The 27,581-nt window shown below is 36.2% G+C and overlaps 1 protein-coding gene across 7 annotated transcripts in view; it reads right to left on the bottom strand.

The window, feature by feature from the left end:
- Positions 1 to 27,581, bottom strand: part of LOC145664593 (hexosaminidase D-like) — a 108,798-nt gene that overhangs the window by 17,322 nt on the left and 63,895 nt on the right. For all 7 annotated transcript variants that reach the window (XM_081731396.1, XM_081731400.1, XM_081731397.1 and 4 more), the window contains 4 exons: positions 23,310 to 23,505; positions 16,466 to 16,540; positions 9,771 to 9,966; positions 4,645 to 4,809 (listed from right to left, as the gene is read on the bottom strand). In XM_081731396.1, the coding sequence (XP_081587522.1) occupies positions 4,645 to 4,809; positions 9,771 to 9,966; positions 16,466 to 16,540; positions 23,310 to 23,505 (632 nt within the window). The remainder of the gene's footprint in view (positions 1 to 4,644; positions 4,810 to 9,770; positions 9,967 to 16,465; positions 16,541 to 23,309; positions 23,506 to 27,581) is intronic.

Raw genomic sequence — 27,581 nt, 5'->3', positions numbered from 1 at the left:
TAAACCTGGAGAATACGGGGGTGATACAGCACTTTCCAGCCCCAACGATGCAACAAATCAGTGACCGCACCTGGTGAATGTGCCCTTGCATTGTCATGCAGAATGATGGGTGAGTTCGTCAGGAAGTGGCGTCGTTTTCGTCTTACAACTGCTCGCAGTTTGTTTTGCAAAAAATTGCAGTAGTACTGTGCACTAATGGTGTGTCCTTGGGGGACGGTATGGTTTATGATTACACCATTCCAGTCGTATGCAACGATAAGCATAGCTTTTACATTGGTTGGGGTATTCCGAACTGTTGTTTTTCTCGGTGACCCAGAGTGATGCCACTCGTTTGATTGCCGTTTCAGTTGTGGTTCATACGCTCTGGCCCAGGTCTCATCAATACCAATGATCCGCCGTAAGAAGGTCGGTCACCTTCACGTTGATACCGCTCCAAGTGTGTTCGAGCGGCATCATATCGCAGCCATTTGTGTTGTTCAGTCAGATCATGTGGAACCCACCTTGAGGCGATTTTACGCAATCCCAGGTTTTTCTTTAGAATTTTCAGCACGGTTGAATGCGCTAGGCTTGTATCGTTGGCCAATTGACGAATCGTGGCTTTCCGATCGGCTAGCACTAATGCGTTCACGTTCTGCACATCTTCTTCACTTACAGGAGAATGACCGGAGCGAGGCATGTCTGTGACATTTTGTCATCCGTCATTAAAGGCTTTGACCTCCCTTGCTGCTGTACGGTATGGTAATGCACTTGCACCGCAAACATCTTGCAATACTTCGTAGCACTGTTTTGCATTCCTACCTCTAGCGCATTTAATTTTCAACCAGCTCCTCTAATCTTGCTTTGTAAACGTGATTGTATTCCGCAAGCACTCACGCAGCGTGACTGTAGTCCACGAGCACTCACTCAGAACTACCTTCTAACTGCTGGGGCTGCGCGCGCATGGAGAGGAGGCCAGGCGAGTTCATGTGTTCATATATATGAACAAGTAAAACATAGTGTGTGTTTTGTTTAAGGCGCAAGACTTACACTTACTGGTTGGATGGATGAAGGTTTAGCGTCCCCTTCAGCACTGGGGTTAAATTAGGCGTGTCCTACAGCTAAAGCTGGAATCTGAACCATCGTAATGCATCAAAACCATCGTGATCTCTCACAGTAACCTAGGATCTGTGTACCAAAGACGCGCGTGCTAGTCGCTAGGCCAGAAGGGAGGGTTACTTATTCCTATTGTTTGAGGTTGAACTTAGGAACATGGTATCACTAGTCCACCATATCTGGCTTCAATTTTGTCTAATTGCCTAAAGAAATTCACGTAGTCTTAAGGCTAGTCACTCGAATTATGAGTATTATCAGGCAGGTTACAATCACCGAAAATACATGAATACTTCCACAAATTAGCGATATATCTAGAAAAAATATAATCTTATATATGTACTTGATCATACTTTCCCAAATTATGAGTAATTTACATGGATACATGGCGATTTTAATTTACTATACTGAAGTGCTGCCAACTCTATGATTACTTTTACACTCTAACTTACCGATAAATTTTGTGCAATTGGGCCTCAACGAAAATTATTGGGTTGGTGTAACTGAAATGCTGACTGACTTGTATCACTTTCAAAGACAAAAAATAATAAATAAATAAATAAATAAATAAAATAAAATCTACAATACCCAGTTAGTCAAAGTAGTCTCCGGCTGCACCCACATACTTTTGTCATCGCTCAACCAACTTAACGGAGAAAGATATCATAGACTATAACAGAAACAACTACACTTCTGTGGACAGAGGGATGTTTTGGGACGTTGATCACAATTCAACCACTGACCTGACAGTTTACATTCCTGTAGTAGATCCATTTTTAATCAAAATGATAATCTGATACAGTAAACCCTCCCAGTTATTCCGTATCCTCGGGTTATTTCGCACACCTCCAAATGGCGATCCATGTTCGGTTGTGTCAATTAATGTGCTATCCATGTCCATCTTTTTCACTTTACCCACTGTGAAGACGCCGGATATAATAAATTCAAGCACATTTTGTCTCTCGCATAAAAAATACCACTTTTCTTGGAAACAAAAATGCTTTTTTTTTTTTTTTTTTTTTTTTTTTTTTTTTGCATAATTTACTTCTTCTCATAATCTTTTGTAGAACGGAAAACTAAGCAAAGAATGTAAATCCACCGCGTACTCTAATAGCGTAATTTATGAACCGCGCACTGGAAATCTGTATAGTTTCCTCCGTAGAAACTCATTTGTATACCCAATTGTGTCGTCCGTATCTCTGGGCATTTTGCTCATGAACTTTTATTTCTCAGGAACGTCTAGAACGATTTGAATCAAAATTACACTGAAAATTACTCAAGGTCTACGTTTATAGCCTGTCATGTTTTGTTGACATTGGGAAAGGATAAAAATTGAAACAATGAGAGCTGCATTTGTCAGGAGCGGCTTGACTGATTTCGACCAAAATCTGCATGAAAATCATACATGATAAACCTATAACGAACATTAAATTTGACAGATCTCTTACAGAAAGGCCAATAAAATTTTATCTTCTCGAGAATGGCTTTACAGATTCGAATAATATTGACTTCAAGATAATTGATGTCTATTTAGGTAAGCTGTCAAATCTAGTTCAGATGATCAAGACTAGCAACCAAATAGGGCAAAGATCAAAAGCCAAAATGGATCTCGCATTTTATTTCTGGGGATCATCGGTTCAGATCAAAATTGGTATGAAGGTCATTAACAGTCTTCGTAATAGAACTATCAAATTAAATTAGTTTAGAAAGTCCAAAGCCAAGTCAAATTCGGTCATAGCCAAAGGACGAATAAACCAATCTTAACTTCTATTTCCATTTCCACAGTGTTTACAAAATTTTCACAAAGATCATTAATGTTTACTTAGGTGGGCTACCAAATTTGGTTGAGATCTGTGCCTAAAAGCCAAATGAATTAATTAGTTGAACTGCAACTTTGCTCATCGCTTAAAAAAAAGTCATGGTCAGAGACAGAAACTGACTTCTTTTTTTTATTTCTAAAGAACAGAATCATCGATTTAAATAAAACTGGTATGAACAGCCTACTTAAGTGGACTGTTAAATTTAGTTCAGATAGGTCAGAGAAAGCCAAGTTTCCTCAGATCGAGAATCAAAACCGGTGTGAAATCTAATTAAACAAAGTAACATAGTGCAATTAGTGGTCTACTTAACGTTATTATCAAATTTGAGACTTGTCAAGGCTAAAAGCCAAATTAAATCAACAACAAAAAAGACAAATTTCTGTTTTTTACGAACGCTATAAATGATATGACTCAAAGTTGTTAAGATTATAGATGGTATGCTAAATTTAGCTGATATCGGCTAAGCAAAGCAGCTATATTTGGCATAGGTTTAGAACCGAAATTGTATTTATTTCTCAAGAATGGTTTCACTGATATGAAACAAAATTCGTATTAAGGTTATTAACGTAAGTGGTATATCAACGGTTGAGATCTGTCGAAGCCAACAGAGAAAATTTTGGGATTAAACTTAATTTCTCAGGAGCAGTTTTACTGATATAGTCAAAAAATTTTATGAACGTATACACATTTTATAACGCATTTTGCAAAAATTTAATTATTGCTTGTTAAAATTAAAGAAATGGTAGATTTTGAGGTACAAAAGCTACTTATAGCGAGTTGGAAACTCTTACATGGAGGGAGAGAGAAACTGAAGAAATCTCCCTTTCTGTTGGAGACTATATGACCATTGATTACATAATAACTTAGTTTTAACTGGAGGTTTGCACCAAGAGTCAAAAGCAATTACGCTAAGAAGCAGGAGAGCTCCAACAAGCAACTCCGATTAGCTAGGTCACTCTGTAGAAGGAACTTAGAGTAGAATTTTCCGCGCCGTTTAATGGCTCAATAGACTGAAATAGTGTGAGTTACATCCTTTCCGTTGGCACTGTGATAGTCATTTCTTCTATGGAATAAAAATCCTAAATACAAAATTAATATCGCGATCTGTTACGTTCCAGATTGTAAACAACAGAGTGAGTTTTTATTATTATTATTTCAAATGAATAAAACTGAAACAAGAAATTCGGAAAAGAAACAATTAATTAACATAGAATATGAGAACTACTGATAGTGAAATTAGCAAGTTCATTTGGGTTTTGAATGTTCCCTCCAATATCATTGTATTTTGTGTTTATACATTTGGAAGTTACATTAAAGAGTGTCAAAATATTTCCGTATAATTTTATAGTCAATATTTTTTGTTTGTACTAGACTTCAAAATATACCTTTCGATTCATGCTTTTGTATAGGACACCATTATTTTAGTTTATATGTAGTTTACGATTTTGAGAAATGAATGGCTTTCTTCAGTGCAATTATAGAGAGAATGAAGAACTGCACCAACAAGGAGTTATAAGGTAGAGAAAGAGAAATAGTTTTATAGAAATATCTTATTTAAAAAAATAATAAAAAGTTATGTCGCTAATGTTAGAAGGTAATGAATCGCAGTTTGAAAGAAGTAAAGTTACATTAGTGGAAACAGTTGTATTATATTCGACGTTTACTGAAGTCCATGATTTGTTTCTATTCGTTAAGTCAGTTTCACGAACTAAAAAGAAAGACAATTGCCTCTTACCGAGGATATGGATTTAAGGGTATGAGAGCTTTGTAGCCAAGGCTTTCCGACACCTTCAAATGGAGATCTTCAGTGAATTCCCCATTCTGCCACACCTTCAAACACATAGCAAGGCTTGGAAGAGCCACTGGCAGTAATTCACACAGAGTTGCATAATGATCAAACCTGAAATTAAAATAAAATAAAAGGTAATCATCTTTCACATAATAATCCACAGTTTCACATAAGAATCACATGCACCTCCTAGAATGGTGAATGAGAACACAGGATATCGTAATGTCGCTCGCGTAATGTCCGCACTTTTTTTAAAAAAACTAAAATCGTGTATCAACATGCAGGTGCGGACATTAAGCGGGTCGTTAAAAAAACGCGCAATTTTCAGTCACATTTTTTTCGAAGTAAATTTCATTTTGAACTTCCTACATAATATCGGTAAATAATTAAATGAAAAGCAAACAAAATAAAATGATCCACAATTATTTTGTATAATTTATTCTAAATTTTTAAATAGAGTGTCTGGTGCCAGAAGTACGAAAATTGGTACCGTACTAGAAATACCACAAGACGTAACTTAGATTTTCAAGCTGTAATTTTTACGGTGCGGACATTAAGCGGGTCACTTTTTTTCCCAAAAAAATATCTCTGAAGTTGGGGTGCGGATATTATGCGAGCGTATACGGTAATAACGGAAGCGTATATTTGCAACAGATTAAGGGACAAAAATAGAAAGAAGAACTTGACTGCAAGTAAAACAATTACGTATAAATATTGTTTGCATCAAGCGGAAAAGATAAGTTAAAGAAAGCTCTCAAACAATGACCGGAGACTTGGGTACAATTCATATAGCCTCATATAGCCTCGATGCTAAACGGGACGTTAAATTTTAATCCATCCATCCAGCAATGACCTGAAACTATACAATAATGGTAATTCTATATCTTGGTTGAGAAAATAGCAAAACAAATATTTCTAATGATGTATGATCCAGAATTGCTATCTCATGGATAAATATGACTACTTCTTAGATATAATGGCCTTTTAAAATAAATACATACGATAAGTTTTAAAAATGTAAGCGAATCAACCTTTTTTTTTAAAAAAAAATGATTAATTTATTCACGTTCTTTAACAAATCTTAGTAAAAAAAAGTTAGGTGGAGTTAACGCTTATAATGAATCTTTCTTTTAATTTCATGCGTTTCGTATTCGTTTCACAGGATTCCCAATCATTTCGCGAACACTAATTCCCTGACTTTGCCAGGTCACGATTTACAAATTTCCAGGCCTATATATAATGTAAAAAAAGTGGCAATACTTTTCCCCATAAGGGGGTTCCTCATCTACTACGCACGTACAGTACATGTATAGGGTGGCCCGATAAAACCTTCCATACTTTAAAGACTTAAAACAAAATAAGTAATGCAGATAGAAATTTGTATATTCAAAAATATAAAGTCATATTAAAAATAGTTTGTAATTATTCTGTTCTGTTGTGTGTTGAAATGACACAACTGACAATACAATGTCAATACAATTGTCAATAATACCTAATAAAACCTCCCACTTTTTGATTGGCTGTAGCACTGTCAATGGGAGGGCGAGAGGAGTGGGGTTGAGTTGATTTTGAGTTTAACGTCCCGTTCTGCAGCGAGGCTATATGAGACGTGGACCTACTGATTAATGTGGAATCCGAACCATATGAGCTCCCGCCGGGAATCGAACCCGGGTCTCTCACGCCAAAGGCGCGTACGCTAACCGCTTAGCCACGAAGAAGCTCTCGAGAGGAGTGGGGGGGGGGGAGATCGTCGCTTCCGCCCACTACTCTCTTGCGTTTTCAGTCTATATGATTTAGTCAGGAGTTTATCGCGTGCACGTAGTCGAAATGTTTTTCAATAGCAGTCTTTCTGTGATTACAGTGCACAGAGCTTTTCGCTTAAAGTTTGTTATTCAACGTACTGATCAAAAAATATATATATATATATATATATATATATATATATATATCTAGCTGTGGGTCGAGAATTTCCGAACAACCGGTTCAACGTTGAGAAAAAAAAATAATCTGACCGACCTAAAAGTGCTCATACATCTAAATATACTGAAGCTGTGAGACCGACTGTTTTGCAGTCCCCAAAACGTTCTCTAAGGAAGCATGCTGCAGCAAGTGTTGGACTTCCTAAGAAGAGTGTAAGAACAGAATAAATCAGAACAAAGCAACCCCTATCAAAGCGGTGGTATTAATTATGGAATTTATTTTAACATTTCAATTGTGCTCCTGTTAGAAAATTAAATACAACCTATGTCAATGTTATTGTAATGTTTACCATACGATGAGTGTGTCCAGTTTAAATCGGATATTAATGTACCGCAAGCTCGAAAAGTATTACAATCTCCGCTTAGGTGGTGGATTTAGATTCAAATAAGTCATAAAATGGTAGTTCACCACAAAAACAACGGACAGTGCTGCAGTACGTATCTTATGTTTCACATCGTATTGATCTAAACTGAACTCCACGAAAATAGTCATGTGTTTGACAATCCTTATGCTATAAAATTTACACTACTCATCTACTCGTATTTACATGAATGACTGAAAAATATCAATAAATTATACAATATTATTAGTGTTTAATGAAAAAAATGTCGAAAGATGTAGCAATCGATAGATCTTACTAAGTTGAGTAAAATGATACGATATAAGTGAGTGTAATCTTCATGTTTAATTTGCGAGAAAATGGAGAGAAACGAATTTGATTGTTAACTGTACAATAACCACGCCGCTTATTAAGATGAAACTGATATACAGCAAAAGACAAATTCTTACCAAAGCAAATATTATCTAATAAATATGATGATAACGTTACAACTTCGGCAAAATATATTTGCCTTCATCAGACACATTAGGAAATAAAATTTCTAAGACTACACCTTATATATCTCTGAAAATGAGAGGAGGATAAGCTGTAGTCTTAGAAGTTGTAGTTCATAATGTGTCTCCTGAAGGCAAAGATACTTTGCCGAAACTTTAACGCTATTAGTTATTAGATAATATATGCTTTGTTCAGAATGTGTGTATTGCTGTATACATGAAGTTCCAAAGCTAGAATGAGAGTATTCAGATGAAACCGGTATTTAGTATAAATTAATCAAACTTTTCCACTAGGACATTAGCAAAATGACAGTATACAGTAATAGTTAATGAGATATGGCCTAAAATTAGGATTAACTCTTGAACTTTAATAGAGAAAATGCATTTTAGGATAGGTTAGGAATTAGATTTCTAGGCTTTCGGCATCTATAGGTCTGTTAGCCCGTAATGTATGAGGGATGATGTCCCTCGGCGATCACACTATCAGAAGAAAGGGAAGGAAGAAAAGAATGGGAAAGGAAGAAAGCAGCCTGGGACCTATATGTTAGGTACCATCCCGCCATTTGCCTGGTGTGAATGAGGAAAACCTCAAAACCTTGTAGTATGAACACTAAAGTACGCTGTTCATCTTTTTGGATAGCATTATCCTCTGATGCGTCATTCACATTAAGGCCATTGGGAACATACATTGGGAACTTTGAGCTTTATGACTAATTTATAATTTGTTTTAATCCATCCAAGGACATATCAGAACTACCAGCAGATGAAAATAGGGAATACGAGAGAGAAAACCTTACATTGCAGCCGCCATGGTGATCTGCTGCCAATTCTCTGGTCCTTCGTATTACGTGAAAAAGAATGAAGTTAAGCACAGGATCTATTACTTTAATTTCATAACTCTTATTGCTCAAACCAGTTTTTCTCGGCAAATTTGTTGCTACTCTGGACCATGACTTAAATTTCCTCAACCAGTGGCCCACCCTTAGCGTTCTTTCAAAATATTTTTCTTACTCTTCGAAACTGCCCATTGTCGCACGCTAATCTGGTTTCGTGAATCATACGTAAGATGCCACGCCATTAAAGTGGAGTCCTTTATGCTGAGTTTGGATAGCTTTTGCGTTTGAATTTTCTCTTATGTTTCCAAAAACGCACTTTCATGGAGAAAGTATGTCATTCATTGCTAATACTAATAGACAGCTTTTATTCTGTTAGAAGAGAGAGTTTTTCTTATTTATGTATTATATATGCAAAAAAACACATTAAGTAGAAAAATGTATCTATTGCTGTTTGTATTCTCCTAACGATGACATTCATACATTGCTAACAATGACGCAAACACTACTTATAGAAAAACAAAAAATAACAATGTTAGGAGTAGGAAATTAGTGCAGGGAGTTAGGTTAGACATGTTGAAAAATAGCACTAGCCCAAAAGAAGAAAAAGAGGTTAAAATTTGTTTCTGTGCTCAGAAACAGTTGTTATTATTGAGTTTAGTTATATTGAAGATGAGTTAGTTGCGGAACTGCAACCTGAAGTTAGTGGAGATTAAGTGTAGTGCAGAATTCGTTATATTTGAGTTAGTAGAGATGAGAAATGATCGATAAGTGTGAAGAAAGACGTTGTGAAAGAATTGTTAAGACGTTGTAAAAGAATTGTAAGTGAACTTTTTTCAAAAGTGGCAAGAAATAGCAGGCAGCTCTAAACATACGGAGGCATTGGTGGTTCGTATGTTATGAGTGATAATGTTGTAGAACTATTTCAGAAAATAATAAAATAGTTAAAAATTTACCTAACAGTTTTGCGAATTAGAGAACTTAACCTAAATACGATTTAATATATATATATAATCAAAGTTAATACCTTATCAAACAGTAACCTTTATGGCAGAAAAAGTGGCTTCTCCGGATCACAGTTAAACTAAAGGTTAATTGATTATTCGAGCAATATTCACCTTTTTCATAAAGTCACAATCAAAATAACTGCTAAAAATATCAAATTTATTTTTGATAACTTTATACGCGATAAAAACGTGCATCAATAAAACGATAGGGGTTGTACTTTCCAACAAGACTTTGCCTAATTATTGACTTAGATTTTTTTTTTTTTTTTTTTTTTTTTAATCATTAGAACAGTGCTTAACTGAGAGCGATGTAAGTTCTGGAGATAACTATTTTAAAACACATAGCAAACTGAAATTCTAACATTTAAAATTAACATTTTTAACACAAAAGAAAAAGAACGTTCCGAAAGTAAATTACCTTGACCACCCAGTGAAAGCAATTCCTCGAAAGTTCTGAAATCTCTGCATTTCCTTGTTGCAAACCCTTAGCCACATCTCTTGATTGCTTACGTAGTGATGGATTATTGGAAGTATCTGGTTGCTTCGTGTAGCACCTTTGAAAGCAGACGCTACCCATATGTTCGGGAAAACTGACGAGTATTTGGTCCAAAGATCTAGGAAAACAAACTAAGTAACACATGATCAATTATGGTTTATTGGATTACATGCAATATATATTGTGACAATTAGAATAGTGCCTTCTCTATTTTTTGTCTTTTCACCCATCCGTTGATTGTGTTGTTCCAAAGATTTGTTAACCAAATTCAAATATCACCTTTGTAAACTTTACTACATTGTGTTTCTTTCCTTTTTCTCCGAAAAATAAAAAGACAATATTCTAAATAAAAAATGTATGTTCAAAATAATACAGTTACTTAAAAAGGGAAAGAAAACTTGAAACATATTTCCAATATTTGAATTTTTTATCGCAAGTCCAGGAACGAATGGTCCTTTCACTCTCATATGATCTTTCTCACAAATAAAAAGAATTATTCAATAATTAAGATTGTGAAATCCATTATTGTGGACAAGATATCAACAATTCAGCTCGCTTACATACGTGCATCATACCGCTCTCAGCGAACGGTAAAAATCTCTTTATCGGAACATGCTGAAAAGTGACAAAACTCCGCGAAACATGAACGAAATCTAACTCTAAGTTACAGGCTGGGTTTGCAGAAATAGGATTATTATCATGTTAGGTGTGAGTTAGTGAGGTACTTTCATGCATCATGCAGTTTGCTCTCGCCGCAACCAGACCCTGTAACGCAATATTACACTAGAAATATGACGCGCATCCAGAAAGTAAGTTCGGATGGGTTGTAAAATGAAAGATGAACAACAGAAAAAAAAATTATTACCGTGGAATCAGTTATACATTATCTACTTTTCACCATCTTTGTTGAGGCATTGTTGTAACACGGTACACCCGTGTCAAATTCTTCCGCCAAGGACTGGAACCAGAATGTCACAAGTATCTGTAATTTAACTGACCTCTTGAAACGTTGTTTGGCTAGAAATCGCTTCAGATGGAGGACACAGTGAAAATCGCTGGGTGTGAGGTCAGACCTGTAGGACGAAGTCAGGTAGGACATCCATGTTTCATCACTGGCGACGCTGTGATAGAGTAACTGATCACATTCCTCGTGGTAATACAGGAGGAAGGTGAAAATGACCTTTAGGGACTTCTACTTTGCTCTGCTGTCAGTTGTTTCGGAACTGTACACACAACCTGGAAAACTGGCGTCGCTGGTTGACGATTTCTCATGCAGCAGGAAACGGGAAATCTGCGGCAACTAACATGAGTTCGGATGTGAACCACTGGTTCTACACAATTGCTCACTGCACTGTTTTCACCAATTCAGACGTACTTACGAACGGTCGGTCTTCGTCGTGAACATTAGTGCGGCCTGCTGTGAATTGTCTATATCGTCTTCTGACTATACCTTCACTCATGATTTCCGGTTTATACAAATCACATAACTACTAGCGGATCTCTGACATCGACAGCTTCTTAGTGTGGAGAAACCTGATTCTGTACCACCGTTCTCTTACCACTGACTCCACAGCACTCTGCTCGTGCCAGGTTATGGTTACGTGTTCCTGCTCCACTCATGTGCGCTAAATTTGTCCATTCTGACCACTTGTGCCACCTTGGGGGACTTTCCGAAAGATGCCCTTGTACAGTGAGCGATAAAAGTTCTTTCAGTTTAGTAAAATTTATTTTGGAAATAACGGTGGTATGGCTTGAACGTACAAAAATTACATACTTTTTAATTTACTGAAAACTGTACTCAAATTGTCATTCCATTCTGAAGTTACTTGCGAAACTAATTTCACCGAAAGGAAAGAACTTTTGTCGCTGACTGTACATGAATGCATATACATAAAAATGATCTGGTATGCGCTGCCATTCATTTGGAATATTTTCGTGTGTTTGGTTTATGTTACAGTATACATATTTTTACATAAGTGTGAATCAGTTTGAAAACTACTTTGTTTAGTACTGTTAATTTGGTTGTAACTATTAGTATATAAGTCATCTCATACCAATCACCTAAAGTACAAATCTACCCTACATCCAACCACCTCACATTTTCATTAAATATAGCATATAACATAATTATATAGGGAAATATAAGAACCTTTGTTTTTTTCATTTCTCCCATATTACCTTTCTGTTAATTTTTTACGGCTACTGAAATATTACTGTGCTCGAAGGTTTTGTGGACGATGCAGTGGTTAGGGCAGAAAATATTGGAATTAGCCTTGCTTACTGGAAATTTGATGATGATTTCGAAAACAAGATTATAATGTCAAAATCGAGCTTTTAAATACAGAGAAATTAAACTCAGCCTCTCAAAATGATCACCTTTATTTTCAATAACTTTCTTACAAATTTTTGGCATTCCACTGATTAATTTGTTGTTTTCATTCGTTCCCACAAGTTTTTCACATGGTTGGGGACCGAATTTTCACTTTCATGTCTAGTACATGTCACACTACCTCGGTTGGAGACAGGCTGGCTGATTGTGATGGTCATTTCATGATTTTTATTAATACTTCTTCCTGCTTTAGTTCGAGAAATCCTCGACATAAATTTAGTTGAGACGTATGTTTTGAGTCGTTGCTTGTTGTTATATAAAACCAGGGGAAATAATATTTAACCCAGATGTTGAACCATGGCATCAAAGAATTTTTAAATACTGTTCTTTGTTTAATAGTCCGTTTATTTTCACCAGGTGTGTTTCTCCAGAACATCACAAAACATTACGCTGTCTCTTCCGTGTTTAACAGTGGACACAGTATACACTTCCGATGTGCTTTTGTTCGCTAAGCGAGTCACAAACAGGCCTATATCAGAACAAAACAACTTAAATTTTTATTAATCTGTCCAAAGAACTTGCTTCTATTGGCCTCCAATTTTTGTCCAATGTTTTGGCCCACCTTATTTTAGTCTATTTTTCTTGTGTTTAGCTGTTAATTTTGATTTCTTAACTGCTACACATCCTCTGAGATCAAGAGATAGTACATGTCTTTTAATCGCAGTACTGGATGCCGGAGTTTCCTTTAAATCAACTATGAGTTGTGGAGCAATTAGGCATCGATTCGTTTTAGACAAAACTCTAATGAGTTGTTCCTCGTTCGTTGTGGTAACGTGGGTCTTCCAGTTCGCTTTAGGTCTTCACATTTAGCAATCTCTCGACTTGTAACAGAAGTGTGATACACAGCTTTACATGATATGATGCTCAAACTACCGCTCACTACATCCTTTCTTTCGTAGAGTACAAATAGCAGGTCTATGCTCAATAGTAAGTTTCTTTCAGCCCTCCACGCACTCTAGAGGTTAACACTAGTTAACGAAGTCCTGAGTTCAATCCCCAGTGAGAAAGCGTTGCTGAAATTTGATGCTTCGGATTTCATCTTAAATTGAGGTCTACTCCTCATATACCCTAGGTGTTAAAAACAAACTTATAAACTTCACGGAACTTAAAAAGCTGTTTTCGCCTTGCCATTGTAAAAGCATAGTAGCTACTTTCGCCCACGACTGCTTCAATGCAACTGCTGGGATCTTTTAAAAATATAAATCTAGTTGTAAATGCATCCATTATTGATAAGTAAACTACTGTAGTTGTGATCCATAATACGCGATAATATTGAAACAACTGTATGACCAAAACAAGTATACAAGGTAACCAAAAAAGTTCTTGTCGCTTTTGACATCCTATTAATCATACACTCACAGAGAGGAAACGACATGACGCACGTGCATGCCAAACAATCGGGAATTAGTCTGATCATCGACCTTCAGTAATACAGGCATGTTGTGCACATATAACAGTCATAGCTCATCCAGTGTTGAAGAGGAATGGAGGTTTCGAAGTAGCTTGTTCGCGTGTGTTCGTTGCATGATTTTAAAGTCGGCTTGTCAGCTGACGCATCAAGTCGCCTCATATGCCAGGCATTTGGGGAGAATGCCGTGAACAAACGCACCACCAGGCATTGGTTCCAGAAATTCTGTTCGGGAGATGTGGCCCTTTCGAATGAACCTCGTAGTAGACAACCATATATGTTGATGACGAGGCCCTGAAAGCAGCCATCGAAGGGGACAGTAGTCTAATGTGTGATGAACTTTCAGAAAGGTTACATGTTTCCGCCTTTCAGTCAGACTGCACCTGCGTGGGATAGGGAAGTCATACAAGTTCAGTAAGTGGGTACCCCACACATAGTCGGCAGCCAACAAGGAAAAAACGAGTGACAGCCTGTTTGTCCTTGCTCAGTCGCCACCTCTGAGTCGGCCGGTTCCCATCTTTAGTCGTTTCCTCACTGGTAACGAAAAGTGGGTCCTCTATGACACTCCCAAGCGTACCAGACATTTGTTGTTGCCAAGTAACCCTATTCCTCACACCTTAAGGCCACTTCTGCATCCACGAAAAGTTATGCTCTCTGTATAATGGAATTGTCTGCAAGTGGTGCATTACGAGTTTCGTCTATCTGATCAGACCATCATTGCTGACCTCTACTCTCTGCAGTTGCAAAGGGTGCACCGTGCATTGCGACAGAAGGAGCAGGCATTGGTGAATCGCAAGGGTGTGCTAGTCCTGCACTACAATGCCAAGCCACATGTGGTATAGAGAATCCGGCAGACCCTTCAGCAACTTGGCTGGGAGACATTGTGCCATGCACCATATTAACTGGACCTTGCGCCAACAGGTTACCACCTGTTTCATTCCCTCGACAACCACCTCCGTGGGAGATCATTCGCAAATGAGGGAGACCTGTAGAACGCGCTCACGGACTTCTTTCCATCCGACCGCGAAGTTTTATCCCCAGGGTACTGTACAGCTGCAGGAACGTTGGCAAAAGGTGTTAGGATTCTGATGGAGATTACTTCAAAACCTAAAGGTTTGTACCGTCCATTGTATTGCTCTTTGTTTACCTCTGCTCTAGAACTACAAGAACTTTATTGGTTACTTTGTATATTTAAAAAAATCACGGAAATACGAAAGAGTTTATTGTTTTCGGTCTTTCTTAGTATGCCGAGATGAATACAATGAACATTTTAATTTCAATATTTTTAAGCATAAATTACATTAGTACTGACATGTAAAACTTTGAACAAGAGTGTACATTATTGTCCTACGTTTTGATATGAGAAATAAAATATACAGGTCATCGCACTAAACTTTCTCGTCCCAATTTCTTAAACTAAATCATGTTATGCTGCAATTACTGAAACATTTATTTGTTAAATATGAACAAAATTATAAAGTGCTTTCGGAAAAGTTTGTCTCAAGAAAACTCATCTGGATTTTCTCATGCTGTATAGTGGAATTATTAGTGAAACATTTATTTCTGAAATAAGAACAAAATCGTTTGAGTTATTTTTGAGAAAATCATCCAAAAAGAACTCACCTCTAAGAGTAAACTACCCTTTGTAATTTTTTCCCAGAGAAATGGTGGTGCCACAGTATAGGATTGTTAACGAAATATTGCTGTATGAAATATAGACAAAATCGTTACAGCCGTTTCCGAGAAAATAACATTTTTTACTTTCACCTTTCAGAACTATTCTTATTATTGTGGATAAGAAGAAAACTCGAAAGCTCCTATGGAAAATTACATAAAAACGTTAAGTTTACACTTAGTGCGAATGCGTTTAAAATTGGAGCAATTTTTTAGGCGAGTGTATATATATTGAGATGAACGACGGATGGACAGATATTCAAAAATCAGTTTTTTGGTATGTAGGGAGCAAGGAAAGTGTAGATCTGTTGAAATGTCGAATTCGATTTTTCTTTTCACCATCATCATGCTTTCTTCTCTTCTATAGTCACTTGAAAGTAAAAAGGTATATCAGCTTCGTCAAATGCACGTATAGTTTTCAAAATCGACTGTTATCACCTTGGACAGATGTTTTATGGATTAAGAATTCATTCACGTCATTTCACATGAATGATGAATTTCAATAGTTTTGTTTCAATGACAGCCCTGTTTTGCTTAACTGAAGTAATACACGTTCTGTTCTTTCAGTACATCGTTCACAGAAACTTCGAGCATAATAGCATTAAGCATAAGCATCGAGCATAATAGCAATAACAGCATAATACAAACTTCGAGCATTTTGTATCGTGTGATTTTGCTTTGGATGTTAAGGCCTGCTGAGCGCTAAACCTCGCCTAGTCTCTGTAGTCTTGCTCTTGTTGCACCGAGTTGTTTGTATATATGTATAATAATTACTGCAAATGTATAGATCATCAGACAAAAAGTTAAAGACACTTCTGACTAAATGACATCTGCAACTTAGTCTGGGTGACTACATCGATGTTCCGAATGTAGCTGAATATTTATCCACTTGTTCATCAAGAAATCCCACAGTTCAGGCCAGATTTCACAAACACTGTCACTGGAGCTAATCCTTGATCTGAAACATCATGGGATCTTCCATGACAATCAAAATGTACGAATGTTTCCACTTACTACATTTACTCATATGAACAAGCAAATGTCTTTCTATTACACAAGAATGCCTCTATTTTATTCACACAGAATGGTATAACATGATTAAAATTCTAGGAAGTTAATATCATAAAGATAATATCATGGACTTACCATCAAGCGCAAGGAACGTTTCTATAGGAGAATAATGCCACACCATAGGCTCAACAAATGAACTTAAATTGGATTCTAAAAGAAACAAAGATTTAAAGCAAAAATTACCAATGCATATAATGTTATGTCTACCAGTACAAACTAAATAAAAGTTTACAATAACAGACCTCATACTTAGATGATCCCATTGAAATCAATGTAAATAAATTTATTTTTAAATTCGAACTTTTTTTAAAGGTTTTTGTGTAATTCAATGATGGTATAGCTCCCTCTTAGCATTACTGGAGTTTAAATTTTTCACAAAAAGTTAAATAAGAAGGATAAAAGAAATTAAAATATACAAGGAGATAACAGTACAAATTATACAGTATTACATTCTACAGACGAACAATTTTGAAACCTTACTTACTTTTTTTTTCTGTTATCAGGGTGTCTACTAAAATTCCACAATGAAATTTCGTGACTTTTTTCTCCCAAACCATAAAATTTAGTAACATTCTCAAGAGCTAATTTGGGTGCAAATTGGGCCAAATTCTCATGTATGCGATAGAAGCTTGCTTTGCTTGCGATTTGGTAGCGTCTAAAGCCGACCATAGAAATTTTTGGTGGTGAATTTTGACCATTTATAGAACAAAAATTTCCAGTCTATACTATATTTCTCCCGATAAAAAATCGTGATCTAAAAGCTAAATTTCGTGACTTTTTCTTGACTTTCATGACCGTTCTCTGATTTCGTGACTCTTTCATGACTCGTGACCGATAGACACCCTGGTTATGCTATTTGCCTCTTGCCGTATGAAAACAAGTACTTCATCCTTTCGGAAGTAATTTCTTTCTAGATAAACTTTTGGTGTAGAAATTTAACACTAATCCAATGTTGCCAATGATACTAATTCAGACAAAATAAGTCCCATGATCCGTATTTAAAATAGCTTGCGTAGTTCTTATCTTAACAATGGTAATATTAATAGCTTTTCGGCTTTTGGTCTCATAGTCACTCATTTTTTTTTTTTTTTTTTTTTTCTTCTGGCTAATTTCCAACAGTGAGCGACTGTCTCTGCCTCCAATGGTGGGGCCGGTAACACTAAGAGCAAAAGTCGCGCTTTCAATTTTTACGGTTGTTTGTGTGTTGCCCAAGGGCTCTCTGGTAGTCAAACAGCAATTTTACCATCTTTTCTCTTGTTCGTGCTCTACACTTGGTAACTTGGGTCGTGAAGTCTTCTATTTCAGACCTTAATGCAGATCGAGAAGTGAATGTTCTGTTGCTAGCGTTGTTTTGATTTTAGATTCTCATGCTAACGCCAGTAGCATCAAGAATTGCGTTGTGATGTGTGCGTGCACATATGTCTGGAGTTAATTTATCATAGTTGACAAATATATTATGGCTTCTTCAGAGAACTGTCCACTTTGTAATCAGCCTATTTATAAAAGGCAAAAAACTATCAAATATAATAACTGTTTCATTAAACGTCATTTTAGTTGAGTTGAATGTCACTCTAAAATGGATAGTAGTTCTTTAAAATTGTCTGAATTTTTATGCGGATTTTCTGAAGCCATTGAATCTAATAGATTAGAGGACAGAAATATCTCATCTTTGCATTTGGAAAATTCTAGTAATGTTCTAAGTGAGTTGTCTAGTGAAGATTCTTTGAGAAATTTCAATAGTAAATTTAATGATCAGAACAGTTTGTTCTTAAATGAACTTAAAACTTTTGAAAGATAAAAATTGCTCAATTAAAGTCTCAGAATAAAGAACTTAAGGATTTTTTTTAATGTAACCAACTAATGACTGTAGATATTATTATTATTATAGCTATCTATTATATCTAATAGCTGTAGATATTATTATTATTATTATTATTATTATTATTATTAGTAGTAGTAGTAGTAGTAGTAGTAGTAGTAGTAGTAGTAGTAGTAGTAGTAGTAGTAGTAGTAGTAGTAGTAGTAGTAGTAGTAGTAGTAGTAGTAGTAGTAGTAGTAGTAGTAGTAGTAGTAGTAGTAGTAGTAGTAGTAGTAGTAGTAGTAGTAGTAGTAGTAGTAGTAGTAGTAGTAGTAGTAGTAGTAGTAGTAGTAGTAGTAGTAGTAGTAGTAGTAGTAGTAGTAGTAGTAGTAGTAGTTGTTGTTGTTGTTGTTGTTGTTGTTGTTGTTGTTGTTGTTGTTGTTGTTGTTGTTGTTGTTGTTGTTTTGTTGTTGTTTTGTTGTTGTTTTGTTGTTGTTGTTGTTGTTGTTGTTGTTGTTGTTGTTGTTGTTGTCGTCGTCGTCGTCGTCGTCGTCGTCTTCTTTTTATTGTACATGAAGTGGATTATCTATTAACTCTAAAAATTGAATTACTTCTTGTGAAAACAACCTAAGTCACATTACATTGATTTGGGGGAACTTAAACAAATATCATGTATTCCATGTCAACTAACAGTCAAACTTAATCTGTGATAACTATATGAAACTAGCACAAAGTCAACAACAGCTGGTGTCATAATAATTCAGATTTTAGATGTTACACTTTTTTTCTTGGACGTAGGGTGCTTTTTGTAATTAACTCGAATTTACCTTAACATAACTTCCTTAGCAACTCAATAGACTTTTTATATTTTTATACAAAGTTAAGCATAATAGCTGTTAAATATATTATTTGTTATTATATTGCACTATTATATTTTTTTCGCGATTACTCTTATGAAAAATTATTTTAACATGAATTTTAAAAATAAAAGTTTGAGTCATGTGAAAATATTGTCTATTTCTGTCTATTCTCGTTTTAAGAATATGGTGTACTTATTTCTTTCAGCTTACATTGTTAAAAGAAAGTTTGACAGTTATATTTACAATAAGAAAAAAATTGAAATTTGTTGCATTCTGTCGTTCGTAAGAAAAAAATAAGGAAAAGTATATACAGGCTGGCAGGCTGCACAAAAAGAATAGATTTCAATCACTTGCACAACAGGCCAATTTAGTACTTCTCTCCAAAAAGTATAGGGAGGGTCAGTGTTCGAAGTGGAAAAAAGTAGAGGCGGTATGTTTTATTACGATTTTAACTCGACATACCGGCTATCTAAATGCTGAAATACAGTGGTATGTTGCCTAAAAGATTGTATGACTGAAAACCACTGGAGAGCTTCTCTTTAGTTACGAGGGTAAGTCAACTGAAAACCATAAAAGTAGAAATAAAAATCCGCATATGGCGCCAGTGAGCTGTAAGTTGGCATGCCTGTTTACGATAGTATGCCGGATGTCTCCTAGGTGGCAGCAGCCGGCAGATGCACAAACACCGGCGCAACAACAGTTCCAAAATGGCAGCCCCACTAGCCACATGCACCAGCGAGGAGCAGCGTTCTGTGATTCGGTTTTTGCGAAGTGAAGGTGTGAAACCGATTGACATTTTTAGGCGAATGAAGGTTCAGTATGGAGATGCGTGTTTGTCACAGCCACAAATCTATGAATGATGCCGGAAATTTACAAATGGTGTTACGTCTGTGGCCGATGCTCCACGCCCCGGCCAGGCTCGGCGCGTAGTGACTCCAGAGACCATTGCAGCCGTTGAAGCCATCGTTTTGGAAAACCGCCGTGTGACAATAGACGAAATTGCAGCATGTATACACATCAGGGATCGGCACATCATATTGTGAATGATGTTCTCCAGCTTCATAAGGTGTCTGCAAGATGGGTGTCCCGACAACTGACGCCTGAACTGAAACAGCGACGTGTTGATGCGTGCGAAGACCTTTTGTGGCGTGCTGAACGTGACGGTAGTGACTTCCTGTCACGAATCGTCACTGGTGACGAAACATGGGTGCATTACCATCAGCCTGAAACAAAGCGAGCGAGCAAGGAGTGGCGCCACTCCTCATCACCGAAACCCAAAAAGTTTCGGACACAGCCGTCTGCAGGGAAGGTTATGCTGACCCTCTTTTGGGACGAAAAGGGCGTGGAGCATCGGCCACAGATGTAACACCATTTGCAAATTTCCGGCATCATTCATAGATTTGTGGCTGTGGCAAACACGCATCTCCATACTGAACCTTCATTCGCCTAAAAATGTCAATCGGTTTCACACCTTCACTTCGCAAAAACCGAATCACAGAACGCTGCTCCTCGCTGGTGCATGTGGCTAGTGGGGCTGCCATTTTGGAACTGTTGTTGCGCCGGTGTTTGTGCATCTGCCGGCTGCTGCCACCTAGGAGACATCCGGCATACTATCGTAAACAGGCATGCCAACTTACAGCTCACTGGCGCTATATGCGGATTTTTATTTCTACTTTTATGGTTTTCAGTTGACTTACCCTCGTACGAAGGGGGGGAGGGGGTTATGGAAAAACTTGTCACTCGCCAACAACTTTCTGAAAAAAAAAAAAAAAAAAAAAAAAACTTATCTTGTATTATAGAGAATTATAAACGAAAATGCTCAAAAATCGAGTTTTTATATGAACATTTCCTGCGGAAAAGCTCCCGGATCCCTCACTCAATTGAGAAGTATATCAAACCCTTGGAAGAATCGCTCCACAGCAGACAACCCCTAAATCCGCTCATGCTCAAACTTGACATTTATATGAATTAAGACAAGAAGACACACACACATACGAAAGATATAATTCAATATGCCACATCAAAATATAAAGTAGATGAACTTACTTGAAGATACCTCATTTAAAAATAAAAAGTAGGAAAAAGATTTTTAAAAATTCCGGTGTTGTCAACTTAGAAATTATCTCTACATAAGAAATAAAATCTTTTTACGTGCAAAGTTATTCGTCAATTACTGTGTATAAAAAAATGAATTTATTAAAGGTATTTAGCAACTACTCTTCCGTGACGGTGTCTTGATCATTAAAAAACAGAGGCGGTATGCCTTCATCCCTAAAAAAAAACAAGAGGTGGTATGCCTTCATCGCTAAAAACCAGAGGCGGTATGGTATACCACCGCATACCGTCTCACTTCGACCACTGGGAAGGGGCGTAAGCAACTCAATTATATCCTCCTTTTCTCAATGATGATTGGTACTTTCCTCTCATTGCACGCACTTGCTGCTGGCACATGAATCTGCTTCCGAGGATGACGCTTCAAACCAAATATGTTGCTTTCAAGTCCATCAATGAACTCTTTAGCTATTATAGTTCCGGAAGTTCACAAATTGTAGCAAAAATAGTGACAAGCTGAAATTTTCATTTGGATTTTCTTTGCATGTTTCACGATACGCATTGCCGTCTCAACCGAAAAGCAAGCTTTCTTGCGTACAGGAAACCACCCCTTCTTAAAATCAATATGTTCCGTTCCATCATCCAAGCGTACAGTTAACTTATTAGTAATATTCACTATTAGTTCCACCAATTCTTTGACTATGTATATTCTTTCCTTTTTCATGAGAGTTCTTTTCACCACCCAAAACACCATGTTACATGGTAAGAATGTCCTCGAACAGAATAGACGTGCTCTATTTTGGCGATCTCCGGTCGAACTCGACTGACTCAGTCTCGCAGCATTTGAAGGTTTCCACGTAATAAGCCGCTTTGCCCTTGAGACAAACCTCCTTAAACATGGTGAATATCTCTAAAGCAGTTTCTCCAAACTTGAAGCAAAATTTAATGGCGTATCGTTGCTCAAGCGAACGCTGCATTTTAAGTTTACAAAAATCTCAATGTCGTTTTTAAACACGGTTCGCACGATCGGCGATTCTTACTCTAACAGAGCTCAGGCGACTGATCCAGATAGCGTTGGTTAGCTAAGAAATCCACCACCATCAATCTACTCGTAACGAACGAATGCGCTGTTGACGACTGGAGCGCCGTATGGTGGCCAGTCTCATTTTCAGATAAACCGTAAGCTGTAGTGTCATTTTTTTGTTTCGGCTCGGACTTTCCCTGATTCAAGAGCTTTATACACTGTAAAATATTTTCGCTCCTCGTATGGGGATAATCTTCCCTAAAACAGCTACTCGTGTTAAACAAAACTGAGTCGTGTGCAGTACAGCCAACTGCAGCGCTTAAGTGTAAACAACTGTTTCAGGTTGAGAGCAAGAACATCAGTAGGCTTACATTTCGGGTGTTTCTACACTCAACAAAAAACTCATATGTTGAACTTGACGGCAAGGAATCGTAACTTTGGTTATTTTTATGCTCAAACCGGATCATTAAAACGTTAAGAATTTGTTACCGTTCAAAACTCAAATTTGACCAAAAGTGAACTTAGGATATATTTGCAATAAGTAATTTCAAATATGCAACATATGATATCACATGTTTTGTCTAAATTGTCCTGATTCAAAGTTAATTTTGAAATTTCCGTTTTAGGAAAAATGTACTCAAATTCTTGTCTTCCTGAGTTTTCTTTTTTTTTTAATTACTTTGTTTCTTTATTTCTACATACTTTAAGGGTCCTTTGCAGCGTCAAGACTATAAGACTGTATGAGACATGGGCTAACTGTTTAATATAGAACTGCTTCCTCGTGGTTACACGGTTAGTGCACGTACTTCACGACCTGAGTTCGATTCCCAATGAAAGCTCATGTGATTCAAATTCCACATTAAGCTGTAGGTCCACATCTCATATAGCCTCGATGCTGAAAGGGGCGCTAAACTCCAATCTAATCTTATATTCTTCTACCGGGGATTGAACACTGGTCTCGTGCATTCTTTTAGTCACTTAATCAACATTTTTGTCTTTTGTAATTATCTAAGGTTTAGATAAAGGTCACAATCACTGTTTTGTTCACTCCTTAATCATTTTTCTTATTTATTCATTTTCAACCAAAGTTCCGTAACTTTCATTTTGAAAAGGATGTATTATTTATAATTTTGACATAAGAAAGAAAGAAAAGAAAGAAGAAAAAAACAGTGTATCATAACATACCTTTCAAAGCATTTTGAATTTTCGGTAAAGGTATACTTCGAAGCATATCATCCCACATAATAACACGTAATGATGGATACGTTTCGTGAATGAAATTCAAAATGTTAGTAATATGATTCAAATAGAGGTCGTGACTATCCCATTCTTGGTTCTTCATTCGTTCCTTGCAAAGGGAACATAAACCCAAGTGCCATACCTGAATAAAAAGAAGATATTTCGTTATTTATTAAAATAGTATTTAACTTGTCGTGAACAACTTTACGACATTTAAATATAAATAAAAGACACTTAAATAATGGTTGTTAACAAAAACATATTGAAGCAGCTCACACACTGCAGGAATTTAGCTTTCAAGACAAAACGTCTCGTTATCAGGGACAAAGAGTGAAGGAAAGAAAATGAATACTAGATTTGATGAAAGCAAACCCGGTCATGTATCACTGCACTCTCAGCCGTACTGAACATTATGCTAGAATGTTATGACCGCTTGAAGTCTAAGTAGATATCAATAGAGGAGAAAACCTAAGAGAACAAGGGGAGGGGATGAGGAAGATGCAAGTCTTAAGAAAATCACTGCAGAAAAACCTCTAGATAGACTAATGTGAAATAGCAGAGAATGTAGAAGTAGCCAAATGGAACACAGAAAAATATAAGGTGGGTGTTGAAGAAAAATGGACAATAGCTGTCTTTGTGCCGCGTTTATTTTATGTCTTTAAACAACGAGGGAAGAAAGCTACAGAAGATTTAGTCCAGGTTCAGAATGCTTCATAAAATGCTCTTTCTGAAAAAAGTATGCGATTTTAGATTAGGGGAAATTTATGATATTATCACGAAAATGTTTAATCATCAAAAGGTTAAACTGTGACGGTTTGTAGGTTAGTTGATTTGGAGTTCACAGCCCCGTACAGCTCCGAGGCTAAATGAGATGTGGACCTACAGATTAACGTGGAATCCAAACCACATGAGCCAGGTCGCGCGTACGCTAACCATATAGCCACGAGGGAGTTCTGTGATGGTTCGTGTACTAAGATAAGTGTAAACAGGGAACCTGAGTAGAAGTGACGACATCTGTTAATCGTTTGGGTTTCTCTGATACAGGATGCAGAACAATTGATGTATTATAATATGTAGATGAGACTAGAAGTATTGCAACTACCACAAATGGCAGAATGAATATATTTTTGAGTTCTGTTTTTGTTGTTCAACGGCCAAGTATCAAAAATAGGGCGGCTTTATAACTTTGCTTTTGGTATTGGTTTGAGGTGAAAGTGCTCGTAAATAGGGTATGCAGAGGGATGAACCATGGTACATGATTTCTGGACGCACAGAAAAGGCTTTTTCTACTTTGTCGCGATGTGGTAAGGTTTTTTTTTTTTTTTTTTTTTCCACCTTTATGCACTTTAGGCTAAAGGAGATGGAACGACGGGGTAAGTATAAGAAAAACGAGCTTCATAAGTAGCTTAACGAATAGAAGTTGGGATGGTATTATAAAAGATTCAAAATTGACAATTTTTCAGAAGCTAACGTTTTACCCTGATTACATTTTTATTTATATAACCTCAGACGCACCTTAAGTTGTAGGAAGGAAGAACTACAGTGTGTATAGACGAATGAATTTAAATTTCCTTTTCAAACGACATAAATTAGAATGTTCCATATTATGACTGAAGTACACTTAACCTGAGAACTTTCGCCTTTTTGCCACACTATTGCTAATAGATACCGTTAACTCTTATGATGGGCCTGACCTAAGACATGCCTTTTGCTATATGACAATTAGGAGATATATCGAATTACACAAATGAACATTTACACTGGATATTTTATGCATATTTTTCTCATTTAAAGAATGCTAGACAAAATACCTAATATAGTTCGTAAGTTAAAGTTCACATTGTGTGCATACTTTAATGAATAGAAAATACAAATTGTTTACCCAAATGTACTTTTTTTGGATCTTTATTTCAGTTATCTTGCTGCAACAATCCGTGCTCGATGTAGAGGTTTTTGTTAAAATCAAAATATTCCCTCACATCCTGAAGCAATTAGTTTCCTTAGACAAAGTTGTGTGATGTAAAAGCAGCTGAATTTATTTGAAGGTTACTGAAGAATAAATTGGAGGAGTTAATAGGAAATTAAAGCAACTATTTAGATATCCATATATGAAAGATTGTCTCATAAACTTATTCGTTAGTACGAAGTAATTTATTCTTCAGCCTACAAATAATTAACAATATTTAGAACAGTGCGGGAACAGTATTTAGTAATTAACAGTGCGGGAACATTTTGGTTTTAACAAATATTTCTACATTAAGGTGCATCGAATTTCCACTTTCTTTAAAAAATCAGCTCACGTTTAGTGACATTTCTTGTGTAATGCTTTCCAAATAACGTGTAAAAAATCACTGTTCGGTTGGTTAATTTCTTCAGATGTCACCAATAGACTAAAATTTCAAAACTTTGTTAAAAAATACATTTAAAAAAACATAAAATATTTACTTTTATAAAATCAGCTTACACTTAAGGCTGCAGACTACTAAATATTTTTGAAAAACTAATAATTTTTCTTTTGCCCGTTTCTCGTAAGTGGAAAGAGGTAATAAAAGGTAACTTACCACAATAATAGATAATGTTATTCTACACCTGAAAATACAAATCGGAAGAATTTTCAGTGTTGCCATCCATAGAAATTATAGTGTGACCAGAATTTGAATTACTCAAAAATCTAGGTAAAGGTAGCGACTAGAAAAATGAATTCAACGGTAATTGATGACTTATCATGCTGTCTATCCTTCTTGTTTACTACTTTTTAAATAATGTTTCTATTTATTTTGTAATGACTTATTTATTTTGTAAGAGTTTATGTAAGGTCTATAAAATAAATAGAAATATTATTTAAAAAGTAGTAAACAAGAAGGATAGACAGCATGATAAGTCATCAATTACCGTTGAGTTTATTTTTCTAGTCGCTGCCTTTACCTAGATTTTTGAGTAATTCAAATTCTGGTCACACTGTTATTTCTATGGATGGCAACACTGAAAATTCTTTCGATCCGTATTTTCGGGTGTAAAATAGCATTATCTATTATTGTGGTAAGTTACATTTTATTACCTCTTTCCACTTACGAAAAACGGGCAAAAGAAAAATTATTAGTTTTTCAAAAATATTCAGTAGTCTGCCTCCTTAAGTGGTATGTTTTGGGAGAAAGCTTTATTTTTTTCGTGAGAAAAATCTCACTTGATCAGTCAAGTCATTTAGGTATAACCAGTGGTTTAAAATTTGGACAAAAATGCCCCAAAAGTTATTTTTTCATTGTTTTGTCAAATTAAGTTTCAATATTTGTTTCCTGTGAACGGTTAATTAATTTAGAATCAAATCTTTGCATCTGCACCTCTTCACTTACTTCCAAACATTGAAGATGGAAATAACTCAGAAATAACGATGGGGAGGTACTGCAGTTCGACTTCCGTCCTGTCGTATATGATAATGTATGTGGTGGTGTAGTTCATATCGTTACTCTTCTGCCTTGAACTGTTTTTCCGTGTTAAGTTTTGGCATGTACTCTCTCGATTGTAATGTCGCTAGGACAAATCCATGTCACACCTCTTGTCCACAAACCGCTACTGCCGTCTCTGTTCCCAACTTCACCATTCTTTCTACAGCGCGAGTGTAACAGATTAAGGATGAATAAATTCATCAGTCATTGGAGTGATCTCCACACTTTCTTTTAGTTTCTCCAAGTTTAAGGGTTTTGTTAGTATTTCTGGCTTTGTAGACCACAGTATTCTATCTCTTAATTCTAATACACCTAAATTCTCACAACGTTGGGTCAAGACTAAAAACTCTCAGGGTTCCCACCCTCTTTCCCCCCCAAAAAAATCCAGAACAAATCACCAATTTTCCAGGACTTCGACACAGGAAGGTATAACAGGATTGCAGTTAAGGGTTCAAAACTCACAACAGTAAAATGAAAAGTACAGTAGCTTATGCAGTGAATATTAATGCAAGTACAGTATTAATACACAATAATTAAATACACAAAGCGGAGCGTAATGTGCTTCTTTTTTTTTCTCCCAACTCCCAGTATACGGTAGCCATCCGTTCCACCCAGATCCAGCACATGTATTTTCATTCTTTCTACATGACATTTTAATTGTGCACCGAACAAATTTACAAACAACAAAAATCTATTTTTCGTACATGGCATCTTCATTGCGTGACAGTGTGATAGATATAATTAGAAAAAAAAAAAAAAAAAAAAAAAAAAAAAA

This window comes from Thermobia domestica, chromosome 11 (genome assembly GCF_964235325.1).
Source record: "Thermobia domestica chromosome 11, izTheDome1.hap1.1, whole genome shotgun sequence".
NCBI lineage: Eukaryota > Metazoa > Arthropoda > Insecta > Zygentoma > Lepismatidae > Thermobia > Thermobia domestica.
The sequence above is the reverse complement of the archived record's forward strand: the minus strand, read 5'-3'. Positions and strand labels throughout refer to the sequence as shown.